The sequence below is a fragment of the Pseudophryne corroboree genome, chromosome 3 (genome assembly GCF_028390025.1).
Source record: "Pseudophryne corroboree isolate aPseCor3 chromosome 3, aPseCor3.hap2, whole genome shotgun sequence".
In the NCBI taxonomy this organism is placed as follows: domain Eukaryota; kingdom Metazoa; phylum Chordata; class Amphibia; order Anura; family Myobatrachidae; genus Pseudophryne; species Pseudophryne corroboree.
In genome coordinates, this window is record NC_086446.1 from 269,747,736 (window position 1) to 269,762,065 (window position 14,330).

At 46.6% G+C, this 14,330-nt stretch overlaps 1 protein-coding gene across 4 annotated transcripts in view; it reads right to left on the reverse strand.

Annotated features, from left to right (window-relative positions):
* The window catches only part of MAPRE1 (microtubule associated protein RP/EB family member 1), a 78,198-nt gene that overhangs the window by 8,222 nt on the left and 55,646 nt on the right, over positions 1 to 14,330 (reverse strand). For 2 of the 4 annotated variants that reach the window (XM_063959061.1, XM_063959062.1), the window contains exons 5-8: positions 10,709 to 10,768; positions 10,433 to 10,554; positions 10,173 to 10,325; positions 7,001 to 8,360 (exon numbers count right to left, since the gene is read on the reverse strand). In XM_063959061.1, coding sequence (XP_063815131.1) covers positions 8,304 to 8,360; positions 10,173 to 10,325; positions 10,433 to 10,554; positions 10,709 to 10,768 — 392 coding nt within the window. In that variant the 3' untranslated portion in view covers positions 7,001 to 8,303. Of the gene's footprint in view, positions 1 to 7,000; positions 8,361 to 10,172; positions 10,326 to 10,432; positions 10,555 to 10,708; positions 10,769 to 14,330 lie in introns of those variants that run through there. The other 2 variants (XM_063959063.1, XM_063959064.1) reach the window with 2 other exon arrangements.

Consider the following 14,330-nt stretch of genomic DNA (forward strand, 5'->3'; position numbering starts at 1 on the left):
ACCTACGGTATATGGACTGCGCTATACATGGGTCCCACAATCGGGAACCCGCCTTACCTGTCCACCAGCATTATCCAGTCCTGGGTGCTCCCGCTAGTGGAAGGTGTTGCCAGGGATCCCGCCAAAATCACCTACTTAATTGTGGTGTTGCAGCCCAGTGGGGGTGTTGGAGCAAAAGAAACAATTAGCATTTAAAAAGTGAAAGTTTGGGCTGCAGTGTGCAGCCCTTGTTCAGTGTGCCCAGCTCCTGCTGGCACCGAAAAAAACCTGAAGGGCCTAAGCATGGGGACAGGGTATGAGGAGAGAGGAGCCCAGTGGATCCTGGGAAGCTCACAAGCTTTATTGGTCAGTGCCAATCCTGGTCTCTGCCAGCCATGCCCACTGTTAACCCTGTGGAGTCCATGGACACCGAAGAAGGTGTTTACAAAACACACTCAAGCATTTTTAAAACCTGTAAATAATGAAACGGAACATGATCTTGTTAAGCCAATACGTGACTTCTGATACTTCGTCTCACTGCGTGCAAAATGCACACCCACTAATACAAGCTTTCAAAATGTGTGGATGTGCACAAAATACACAGAAAGCGAACAGACAAGCTAATATCAAATATGTACTGTAGGTTTCATTTGGTATTGATTTTATTTTCAAAATAATTTCCTTTCACTACTGTGGTTTAAGAAACATCTTCAATCATCTCTTCAAGCACATACAGTTTTAGTAGCCATTTTGTGGACGGATACAATAAACCCACTGAACGGCTAGCACATAGGCAACCAAACTTAGGGGGCGATTCAGACCTGATCGCTGGGCTGCAAAAATGGTTGTCCTGCGATCAGATAGTCACCACCCAAGGGGAGTGTATATTCGCAGTGCAAGTGTGTAATCGCATGTGTAAGTCGATCTGCCAATCTGTTCGCACCTCACTCACCACTGAATGATATTTCCTGTGTGTGCAGTCTGTGCGCAGGCAAGGACTTACTTCTACAGTGTGATGAGAAAAAGGCTGATCAGGTCCGGAGCAGACGTCACATATCCACCCTGAAAATGCTTAGATACGCCTCCAATGTCCCTGACACTCCCAGTAAATGGTAAATTACCACCCACAAAAGGCCTCTTCACGTCAACCACCTTGCACACACCTGTACGAAAGAAATTTTCGCACCAGCCTATCGCTGACCGGCAATGCCTGTTACCTGATGTACATGTGCACTGTGGCTGCATATACAGTCTATTGCTGATAACACACAGCAATAATTAGGTCTGAATCACCCCCTTAGTCCTCAGGACCCCAACAATTCATATTTTCCAGGTTTCCTCACAGAATCACCAGTGAATTAATTAGCTCCACCTGTGGATATTTAAGATAGGATTTTAATTACCTACCGGTAAATCCTTTCCTCGTAATCCGTAGGGGATGCTGGGGTCCACATTAGTATCATGGAGTATACATGGGTCCCCTAGAAGCCACTGGCACTTTGAGAGAGTGGGCTAGCTCCTCCCTCTATGCCCCTCCTACCAGACTCAGTCTAGAAACTGTGCCCGAGGAGACGGACATACTTCAAGACAAGGATTTTACACAGATAGTGGCGAGATTCATACCAGCTCACACACAAGGCAAACCAAGCTAACTAGCTTAAAACATCAGCTGAACAATATTACTTACCAAGTAAAAAAAGTAAAAAAAAAAAAAACCCAGTACTTAACCAAGAACTAAGCAGTACTGAACAAAATAACCACTGCCGGATCACGAAGCGCTGGGCGGGCACACAGCATCCTCTACAGACTACGAGAAAAGGATTTACGGGTAGGTAATTAAAATCCTATTTACTCTTCCGTCCTAGAAGATGCTGGGGTGCACATTAGTACCATGGGGATGTACCAAAGCTCCCAGAATGGGAGGGAGAGCACAGAGGCTCCTGCAGAACCAATTGGCCTCTGAGGACCTGACGTTTGGAAAGTTATACAAGTTCAATACTTTGACCAAACGAGGTCGACACAGACCAAGTAGCCACTCAGCAAAGCTGTAAAGCTGAGCCCCCACCCCACCCCCCCGAACAGCCTCCCAGGAAGAACCCACCTTATGAGTAGAGTGGGCCTTAACAGACGTAGGACACTGCAATCCTGCCGTAGAATACACATGCTGTATAGTGAACCTGATCCAGCGAGAGATTGGACAAACAGAGAATCCGAGTTTCTGTGACGAGAAGTCCTCTTCACATAGATTTTCAGAGCCCTTACAACATCCAAGAACTTTGATAAAACTGAGGAGTCAGTAGCAACTGGCACCACAATAGGTTGGTTGATATGAAATGCCGACACAACCTTCGGAAGTAACTGGACGTGTCCGGAGCTCAGCTCTATCTTCATGGAAGATCAAGTAGGGGCTCTTACAAGACAAAGTCCCCAGCTCCGACACACGTCTAGCAAAAGCTAAGGCCAACAAAAGTGACAGCCTTCCACGTGAGAAACTTAACCTCAACCTCCGGTAGAGGCTCGAACCAATCCGATTGGAGGAACCAACACCACGTTAAGATCCCAAGGAGCCGTAAGTGGCACAAAGGGAGGCTGGATGTGCAGAATCCCTTTCAGAAAAGTCTGAACCTCAGGGGAGGGAAGCCAACTGTTTCAGGAAGAAAATGGAATAGGGCCAAAATCTGGACCTTTATGGATCCCAACCTCTGGCCCCCATCCACACCTGCTTGCAGGAAGAGGAGAAACCGTCCCAGTTGAAACTCCACCATAGGAAACTTCTTGAACTCAGACCAAGATACATTTTTTCCTCAAATACGATGGTAATGTTTAGACGTTACACCATTCCTAGCCTGTATCAGGGTAGTAATAACGTCAGTCAGAATGCCTTTCTGAGCTAATATCCGGCGTTCAACCTCCATGCCGTCAAACGTAGCCGCGGTAAGTCTTGATAAGCGAACGGCCCCTGCTGTAGCAGGTACTCCCGAAGAGGAAGAGGCCTCGGCTCTTCTAGCAGTAGACCCAGAAGATCCGCGTACCAAACCCTTCTTGGCTAGTATGGAGCAATGAGGATTGCCTGAACTCTTGTTCTCCTTATGAGTTTTAGAACTCTTGGAATGAGTGGAAGTGGAGGAACCACGTACACCGACTGGAACACCCACAGAGTCACTAGGGCGTCCACCACCACGGCTTGCGGGTCCCTCGACCTGGAACAATACCGCCGAAGCTTCTTGTTGAGACGAGAGGCCATCATGTCTACTTGAGGTACACCCCAAAGATCTGTTACGTCCTTGAACACCTCCAGATGGAGTCCCCACTCTCCTAGATGGAGATCGTGTCTGCTGAGGAAGTCCGCTTCCCAGTTGTCTACTCCCGGAATGAAGATTGCGGACATCGCCAAAGCGTGTTTTTCTGCCCAGAGGACGATTCTCATTACCTCAGACATTGCAGGTCTGCTCTTTGTTCGGCCCTGTCGGTTTATGTAAGCCACCGTCGTTACATTGTCCGACTGCACCTGAATGGCTCGATCTCGCAGAAGATGGGCTGGTTGGAGAAGACTGTTGTAGATGGCTCTTAGTTCCAGAATGTTTATGGAAGGCTGGATTCCATGCTTGACCACCTTAGTTGGAAGGTTACCCCGAGTGACTGCGCCCCAGCCCCAGAGACTCGCATTCGTGGTTAGAAGGATCCAGTCCTGAATCCCGAACCTGCAGCCCACCAGAAGATGAGATGAGTCGTGAGAACAATGGACCGAAACAACTGCTCCCTGGACGATGCCTTTATTAGCAGATCGTCCAGATATGGGATTTTGTTCACCCCTTGTCTGCGGAGAACCATCATCTCCGCCATCACCTTGGTGAAAACCCTCAGTGATGTGGAGAGACCGAATGGTAGTGCCTGAAATTGATAGTGACTGTCCAACAGTGCAAATCCGAGATAAGCCTGGTGCGTCAGCCAAATCGGAATGTGGAGGTACGCATCCTTGATATCCAGGGATACCAGAAATTCTCCCTCCTCCAGACCTGAAATCACTGCTCTGAGAGATTCCATTTTGAAATTAAACACCCTCAGGTAAGGGTTCAACGATTTCAAATTCAAAATTGGTCTGACCGAACCATGCGGTTTCGGTACCACTAAAAGGTTTGAATAATAACCCTTGTTTCGCATAAGAGGTTGAACTGGGACAATGATCTGTGACTTTTCCAATTTTAGGATGGCTTCCTGTAGGATAGCCCTGTCAGCAAAGCTGGCAAGCCTGATTAGAAGAATCGGTGAGGCAGGAGTTCTTGAAACTCCTGTCTGTACCCGTGACACAATATCCTGTACCCAGGAATCCAGGCCGGACGACACCCAGACATGTCTGAAACGTCTGAGTCTCGCACCCACCAGCCTGTCCTCCAGGCTTTGAGGTCCACCGTCATGCTGAGGATTTTGAGGAACCAGAAGCAAGTCTCTGGTCCTGGGAGCCTGCGGGTGCAGGCTTTTGGGATTTTGCCCGACCACCTCTAAAGAAAGTGGTAAAAGGCTTGGACATTGTTACCTTCGCGATCCAAAAGGGCTACGGCACAGCTGAAGAAAATGGAGTCTTCGTAGAAGGAGTAGCAGAGGGAAGGAAAGGTGACTTACCCACAGTTTCCGTGGAAATCCACGCAACAAACGCTTCCACCAAATAGAGCCTGACCGATGTAGGGTAGGTTCTCCACACTTCTCCTGGATTCCACGTCTGCAGACCATTGGCGTAGTCAGTCCCCTGCGGGCTGAGACACAGACATGGAAGATATCCGTGCAGTCAGCGTCCCCCAGGTCCTTCATTGATTCCACAATGAACCCCGCAGAATCCTGTATGTTACGTAAAAACAATTAAAATGTCACTTCTATCCATTGTATCCAAATCCTCTAGTAATGTGCCTGACCACTTTACTATGGCTTTAGAAATCAATGCACAGGTAATAGTGGGTCTTAATGCCACTCCTGAAGCAGTGTAAATGGATTTGAGCGTAGTGTCAATTTTATGATTAGCCGGTTCTTTCAACGTGGCAGATCCAGGGACAGGTAAAACCACCTTTTAGACAGATGCGTCCACAATGGGTGGGTTAACCCATTTTTTCCTATCTTCCTCAGGGAAGGGAAAAGCAACCAGAACCCATTTTGGAATCTGGAATTCTCTCCCTGGGTTTTCCCAGAATTTTTTTTTAAAATATAGCGTTTAATTCTTTAAACACAGGGAAGGTTAGCGAGGCTTTCTTATTGTCAGTGAATAAGACTCCTCAACCTGCTCAGGTGTGGTGTTATTAATATTTAACACATCTCTGATGGCCTCAATCATGAGCTACACCCCCTTAGTAAGGGATGCCGCCCCCCTCAGCACCTCCCCATCACCATCTGCAGTATCAGAATGGGTATCCGTGTCATCTTGCATGATTTGGGCAAGTGCACGTTTCCGTGGGAACATGCTAGGAGATTTTGCAGGAATAGGGACAGAGCCTGACCCAACTGCCATAGACTTCTTCAAACACCCGAGTTTCAGTCTCAGTATTGGCTTCAAAAATGGGGATCTCAAACAAAGCATTACAATCCTGTGTACATGGAATGGATCCCTCTTGAGAGGAAACATCTTCTGCAGCATATGACAGTCCTTAGACATGCCTATGTGAGATAGTAAACACCTACACACAAGGAAATGTCAGACAGTCCCCCCCCAAGCATGCCACAGAGAGAGACAGAAATTGGAGCCAACCCACACACAGCACTTTTTAAGGTAGAACTAATAACACTACCAGCGCTGTCTGTGTACCTTAATAGGCTACACAGACTTTACACAGCCTCCCCCCCCCCCCCCTTCTACAACCCCCTGGTACCGTACAAGGCAGCTGCAGTTTATCTGGAGGGACAGCTCTCCCTGTCCACGCTTCTGCAGGCAGGAAAATGGCGCAGAACGTTGCTGGGTCCGCTCTGAGGAGAAGCTCTGTCCCCTTCAATGGCGCAGTCTTCCCGCTCTTCTGAAGATTATACTGGCCTGAGGAATTGTGCTGGCAGCTATCCTGGGACCCTGACCGGCTTGCTGGTTAGTGTAGGCGCTATGTACCGCTGAGCCCCGGAGCGCAGTTAGTATTGCACTCCATACCCTGTTGCCGCCATCTTCACACCGGCTCCCCGCTTGCCAGGGGGGCCGGTGACTAACTCGCCACAGATCTTCTGGCTCTGTAAGGGGGTGGCAGCATGCTGCTGGGATGAGCTATCCCCTGTGGTGGGGAACGTTCGACCCCCTCAGGAGCTCAGTGTCCTGTCAGCAGAGACAGTGGCTCAGACCCCACAGAGCGGACACTACTTCCCCCCCCCCCTCCCTTAGTCCCTCGAAGCAGGGAGGCTGTTATCAGCAGCCTCCCTGTAAAATAATAAACTCTAAAAAAAACAAAAAAAACTTTTTTTTACTAGAGAAACTCTGGAGAGCTTCCCTAGTTGTGACCGGCTCCTCCGGGCACATTTTCTAAACGGAGTCTGGTAGGAGGGGCATAGAGGGAGGAGCCACCCCACACTCTCAAACTCTTAAAGTGCCAGTGGCTCCTAGTGGACCAGTCTATACCCCATGGTACTAATGTGGACCCCAGCATCCTCTAGGACATAAGAGAAAATATGTGTCAGTGAGTAATGAGTACACCTGTGCACCTGCTAGGTGAGCTGGAAAACGTGAACGGTGTGTGGTCCAGAGGACAGAGGGGCAGATGTATTAAGCCTGGAGAAGTGATAAAGCAGTGATAAAAGTGATAAGTGCAAGGTGAAAACACACAAGCCAATCAGCTCCAATATGTAAATTGGAAGTTAGGAGCAGATTGGCTGGTGCGTTATTACCTTGTACTTATCATTGCTTTATCACCGCTTTATCATTTCTCTTGGCTTAATACATCTGCCCCAGAGTTTGCGAATCACTGACATAGGAGACGAATGTGCTTTTTAAATCAAACTGGCAAACTTTAACTATAGCTTTAAGGGGACACCTCCTAAGATGGAACACAAAGCAGGAGACAAGTTCACTCTTGAAATACAGAAGTTTTATTTAGAAATGGCTTAAAGTAGAAAAAAAACTGTTGAGAAAGAAGGAGGGAAAACAAAAAAACAAGACTAATTTTGATAAATCAAGGAAGGAGGGGGAAAAAAAATAAAAAAATAAAAAATAAAATAAAAAAAATACCAGTATTAAAAAAAGGCCACGAGAGATTTAGAAAGTGTAGCACTGCAGTGTCAGTGACAGCTGGCTACCAGAAGGACACAAGCTGCTTAGGTGAGGGCCTTCAAACTTTTCATGCATTACACGTTACTTGTTTTGTTACCAAATAGAATGTCAACGAATATAACCAAACCATCTGTTCCAGGAGTGAATAACCCAGTGACCTGGAGAATACAGCAGATACATAGAGAACACATTGAGAATGAGATCTTAAATAATGTTAGCAAAAAGTTTTACACAAAAAAAAAAAAACAAAGCAAAAAAAAACCTAAAATAAAAATGTGAAGAAAACAAAAAAAATATATATATGTAAAGGAAGGAAGAGGGAGGCGGCTGAACATACAGGAATTTATCACTAAGCCTCAGTAATATTTCGTCTTATCTTATGTACACCCATTTTTGTTTTAAACTTCTGTTATCTTCTTGGCTGCCAGAGGGCCTGCACGGACTGAAGCCACCTGCCTAAAGAGCAATAGCATGCAGGCAGCAGAGGTAGAGGCAGCAGCACCAACCCATTCCCCTCCACACCTCACACCAGGAGCAGCACATTGGGTTCTTACACTACTTGCAAGCAATTAAAGGATGAAGAACCCGCTCGCTTCATGGCGAGCATCTATCTAGCTAGACACGCTCGTTAAGCCATATTACACTTTGAGCTTAGATATGAAAGCACATGTAAACTCCTTAAGGCATTTTCATCTCCTGTCCGCCATACTTGATCTCATTGCAATGAACTTTTTTTGTCTTTAGTTTTTTTGTTTGTGTTAAACACCAACTTGACATGTCTCTGTTACTTATTTCATTTCCATTTTGCAACAATTTAAAACATTCTTGCCTCCATCAAATTAACCTTCATTAGTCCTTATCAAACGTTCCTCTAAGAACGTTAAAAAAAAAATAAGTTATATGTTAATACTTTCTTGCTACAAAACGAGACATCTCCAAAGGGTAAACCACTAAAATGAGTGAAACTTTGGCAAAGTACACTTTCAAAAAGTGAGGTGCTGAGCCAGCCCTCTGAGAATAAAAAAGGATGTTTGTACAGTTAAGCACATGATTTGGGCCAAAAATAAAAATAAAAAAAATGCATGGCAGGAGAGCGCTGTTAATATTCTTCTTGGTCCTCTGGTGGTGCACCTTCATCTGGTATGACAAATCCCTCCTGGAGAAAACAGTCATTATTAGATTGATGTACACACTGCTAGACAGTTGGTGGATATAAAAATACTAAACAAAAAAAACAAAAATACATAAAATAAAACCACACAGTAACAGCAACTGGTTTTACTACGCCCAGACAGCAAGAACTACAATAGTGTGTGTAAATTATGGTGAGGTGGTACCCCTGGTTAATGATTTCAATGTTAAACCACTACAACATCTTTGGATTCATTTCTGAACTCTAGGTCTATGGCCAGATGTATTAAGCCTGGAGAAGTGATGAAGCAAAGATAAAGAAGTGATAAGTGGAAGGTGAAATGCACCAGCCAATCATTATAGGTTTGAAAAATGACAGTTAGAAGCCGATTGCCTAGTGCATTACTACCTTCCACTTATCACTGCTATATCACTTCTCCAGGCTTAATACATCTGCCCCTATGTTTCTCCTGCTTTGCCCATTATGTTTTGGGCTCATCATATTCATACAGTTTTTCTTGTTTCACACTTTAAACTGTTTAAACAGTGTACTAAATTGTTTTTGTACTGCAGGTAAAAGTACTGGAGCAGGTAAATGTGTGAGGTAGTATAATGCTTTATTAGGAAAGCATAGGTTTTGGAATGCTGGTTGAAGCAATGTCCCAATCATTTGCAAGCAGCTGCATGACCCTTATAAAAAGGGCTGGCTGTTAATATTCACAGGTTCCTGATGATAGCTCAACAGTCAACAGGTCGACACTTTTTAAATTTGCTACTTCATCATTTACCATTCATGTGGACTACGATTGGGAATAGTAACCTTGCCCAAAGAAGGATGAGTGAAGTGGCTTAGATATCCTTAAATATACAAATGACAAAAAAAAAAAAGAGAATGTCGACTTTTTCACCCTGTTGACCATACGGTGTCAACCTATTGACTGTCGATCGTTTGATCCACACACAATATTCACAGCATTCACTCCTGCCAATATTCTGAACAGTAAGCTGGTACAAAACAGATCTCTTCTTGTTATGTAGGGTATGCATAAGACCACCTGCTCCATATTTAACAGAGTGGGATTCTTGACTAATGAGAACAAGATACACTCATTTTTGGGGCGGTATCCAAGCACTAATTTTTCAGCCAATATATTAAAGAAAAAAAAAAAAAACGTAAAAAAAAACGATATCTTGTTTTTATCGTCCGAAAAATGTCCCGTCTTTGGCCCATAGCACATGGGATCCGGGATAAGTTCCCGGACCCATATGTTATTGTGGCTCTGAGGGATGGTTTTCAAAGATTATGCTTTGCGTGACTCCCCTGATGAGTGCCGGGTATCGGGGCTAATTCAATAGCCCCCGGCGAATCCATTAGCAGTAGTAAATGGCTTTGTAAAAAAAAAAAAAAAGGAAGGGAGGATGCAAGCTTTTAAGTATTTGGCCTGTGTGACCGAAGGGGCGTTTGCAAAGTTCCACCACCTACCTCGAGGCAGAAATTTAAATTGTGGACAACCCAGTTTGCCCAGCTGAATATATGCGGCAGTGGGATCTCACTCGATAGTGTTCGCTACCACATAGGGTAGTGAGTACCCTTAAGATAATCAGGCGAAGAGAGCGAGTCGGGCTGCCATTGCCGGCATTTAAAAACCGCAGCAACAGCAATTCGCACCCTTCACCCACAACAGATTTGCCTTTAAGAGTTATACATTCTACCAACCTACCCTGATGAAATTCAGGTTTATGGATGTATGACAATGCTTTGTAGCATTGCGGATTTATAAAAGCATAAAAGAAAATAACCAATGTCTAGCAATGGGATGGAATAAGGAAGACTTACATCTGTAGCATACAGAATCTCTATGATCCTCTGCAGGACTGGATCACTCTCGCCCTCATTCTCCTGACAGATGAGTTCAATATTCCTTAGCTTGCCAAAATAAAAGTCTCTTTCTTTTTCTAAGTCCTCAACCGTTACTTTCAGCACCTTTATCTGCAAAAAGAAAGTTACAGGCAAAATGTATAACTCTGAAGCGTTTCAAAACAGTGAACAAGCATTTTACTAATTATCTTGTCAGTTTCTTTACTAAACTCATTTACCTGTTGAACTAGCTCTGCAGATTCCTCTTCTCCATTACCTACTGCAGCGGCCTTTCTGCCAATCCCTGGGGCAGGTTTGTTGACAACTGCAGTCCTCTGGGCTGGAACGACCCTCTGTGGAGCTGAGAGAGATGGAGCAATTATACAAGAGGCCATGGCTGCAGAGATTCACAACGTGATGCAAACCAGTGGCTGGCACAACAAAAAACACCATATCCCTCAGCCTGTTGTGAAACACCATAGAATGTGTGCTCCCCACTCCAGACAAACATGTACCAATTTTAGCCATTTTCTTTAGGTTTTCAGTCTTTGGATGCTTTCCTTCAAATGAATCATCTGAAAGATATATATATATATATATATATATATATTTGGCAGCGAATCAGACGTACAGACGACAACACAGTGTGCGTAGACACAGACCACATGAGAAACTTTTCTTTTTTCTCAAGTCTAGAATAGCCAGTCATAATTATGCAATCAAATCCAGTTAATTTATTCAGTATCTAGGGATATATTGTAACCAGTTAGATGTAACTGAAAAAAGGCATTATACAGAACCTATATGACTAAAGACAAATGCTTGGCACAGTGCTCTGCTGCGCCAAGTGCTGTACATCTGCACTATTCGTGTAGAGGCCTGTCCATACATGTGGTTAATCCCGATGAAAAGAAAAGAACAAGATCATTCCGGTACTATGGGCAGGTAATAATTTTACAAGAATTATGAAGGTGTTAATTCTCCTTTAATGTATTTAATTCAGTAGAAGAACTGGACAGCAAAACATCTGACAACATACGGACTCGTCTTTCACTGGCTTTAATAGATCTATTGAGCAAGTAATTTCATAACCCCACTCCTCCCAACCGGATACTACAATAATGGGCGGGATATGCCATGGCTATAATCTGATCAAAACTCTGAAAACTTCCATTTTCCGAGTTTTGACTGCATTCCCCATATGTAAAAAGCTCCAGAAAGCCAAACTTTCCGGGGCTTGTACCTGTGGGCTTCTTTTTGCATTCCTCTCAGAAAGAGAACCGGCACATGCAGTGATCGTGCTGAGGCCCCCAAAAAGTGGGTCCCAGGGACCCCTCACTTTTAAAAATTGGGGTCCAACCGGTCCTTTTCTGGGTCCCATTGGGTTAAAGGCTCTTATTGATCTTAATCTTATTTGGACACCACAAAAAAGAGTTGCAAGGGGGGGGGGGGGGGGGGGGTGACTATGCTGCTGGGCTGTGTAGCATGCAGGTCACCCTGCACCAGAGCTGTAACTAGACATTTTGGTGCCCTTTGGCAGAAAGTGAATTGATGCCCCACCTCCAAGATCCCAGAATGCAGGCAGTGCGCGCGCCGCAAAAATTTAGGGGCGTGGCTTCATGGGGAGGGGGCGTGGCCACATAATAGTGCCAATTCACATTACGCCACACAGTAGTGCCGCTTATACACATTGCACCAAGTAGAATCTCCTATACACACTGCGCCAGTTAGTGCACGTTATACATATTGCTCCAGATAGAACACATACACAATGCGACAGGTAGAGCACGTTACACACATTGCGCCAGATAGAGCACGTTACACACATTGCGCCAGATAGAGCACGTTACACACATTGCGCCAGGTACAGCACGTTACACACATTGCGCCAGGTACAGCACGTTACACACAGTGCGCCAGGTACAGCACGTTACACACAGTGCGCCAGGTACAGCACGTTACACACAGTGCGCCAGGTAGAGCACGTTACACACAGTGCGCCAGGTAGAGCACGTTACACACAGTGCGCCAGGTACAGCACGTTACACACAGTGCGCCAGGTACAGCACGTTACACACATTGCGCCAGGTACAGCACGTTACACACAGTGCGCCAGGTACAGCACGTTACACACAGTGCGCCAGGTACAGCACGTTACACACAGTGCGCCAGGTACAGCACGTTACACACAGTGCGCCAGGTACAGCACGTTACACACAGTGCGCCAGGTACAGCACGTTACACACAGTGCGCCAGGTACAGCACGTTACACACAGTGCGCCAGGTACAGCACGTTACACACAGTGCGCCAGGTACAGCACGTTACACACAGTGCGCCAGGTACAGCACGTTACACACATTGCGCCAGGTACAGCACGTTACACACAGTGCGCCAGGTACAGCACGTTACACACAGTGCGCCAGGTACAGCACGTTACACACAGTGCGCCAGGTACAGCACGTTACACACAGTGCGCCAGGTACAGCACGTTACACACAGTGCGCCAGGTACAGCACGTTACACACAGTGCGCCAGGTAGAGCACGTTACACACAGTGCGCCAGGTAGAGCACGTTACACACAGTGCGCCAGGTAGAGCACGTTACACACAGTGCGCCAGGTAGAGCACGTTACACACAGTGCGCCAGGTAGAGCACGTTACACACAGTGCGCCAGGTAGAGCACGTTACACACAGTGCGCCAGGTAGAGCACGTTACACACAGTGCGCCAGGTAGAGCACGTTACACACAGTGCGCCAGGTAGAGCACGTTACACACAGTGCGCCAGGTAGAGCACGTTACACACAGTGCGCCAGGTAGAGCACGTTACACACAGTGCGCCAGGTAGAGCACGTTACACACAGTGCGCCAGGTAGAGCACGTTACACACAGTGCGCTAGGTAGAGGATCACTTACACATTGCAGCCACCACCTCAGACCCCCACTACTTGATGTGCAGGCTAGAGATGGTGTAATATGGCTAGGGAGAGAGAGAGGGGGGACAGGATACAACCTGCTGTTGCTAGTGGCTGCTATTACATGTCTCCCTGCAGCTCAGCCTCTTGGGCTCCATGAGCTGAATGTTCAGAGCAGCCCTCACCCCTGGTTTGTGCCTAGCCCTGTCCTATGCTGGGAGCTGGCTGCACACAGTAATAACTGTATGGACACTGCAGCCCTCCCCCAGCACCTCCGAGCTCCGTTCACAGCACAGCCTAATAAATCAAGCAGAGGCTGCCGCTGATCTCCATAAATCCCGGGTGGTAAGGGAGTGTGTACAGCGAGAGCTTCGTGATGGATTACATAGAGAGGATCAAGGACGGACTTTGCTAAGGGATGCGAACACTAGCAATGACGTGCGGTAGTGCACTGTAGCCGCCCTTTCCCTCCTTCACTGCCAGATCCTCCTGCGCGGTGTGCTCCTGGACATACTCCCCAACCCCATCCCCGCTGCTGCTGCGCTTACTGAAGCATGCGGGACATCAGAGGTGCGTGGCCCCCCTCCCCCATGTGATTCATATCTAAAACACCGCATCAGCCGATCAGAACTGCAGCAGCGCCAGCACTGAACAGGCAGGTAGCTGCTGGGTTATGAATACACAGACGGTCACTCACTGTCGCGGCCAGAGCGCCCGGGAAGCAGGGAAGAGTCGAATACACTTTTTCTGAAGGGGTGTGTCCCTGGGGACGCGCTCCACTCAGATTGGCTAGAGGTGTAATGATTGATGTCTCCCTTGACCAAGAGGCTCCTTCTCCACATATTTAGTTCTCTCTGCAGCCGGACAAGGTAGAAATCAATCATTACACCTCCAGCCAATCCCAGTGGAGCGCGTCCCCGGGGACCCACCCATTCAGAAAAAGTGAGTCCCTGGGTCTTATTATTGGGTAAAATACGCGCTATGCCGCGTTTTTGCGATCACTGACATGCACAGAAGGACTCCCAGGTCATAATCTCGAAGGTGCAATAAGCACCTGAAAAGCTGTCGTTTGCAATTCTGATCACAATTCCATGTGCATACCGGCGTTTAATGCTACTACGCACACGATAATTTGCTGGATGCATCACAAAGCTGTGCACAGTCCATCCGTTTTTTTTGGGGTGGTGGTTACCTACACACACAGGTGTGCACCCCATTTCTG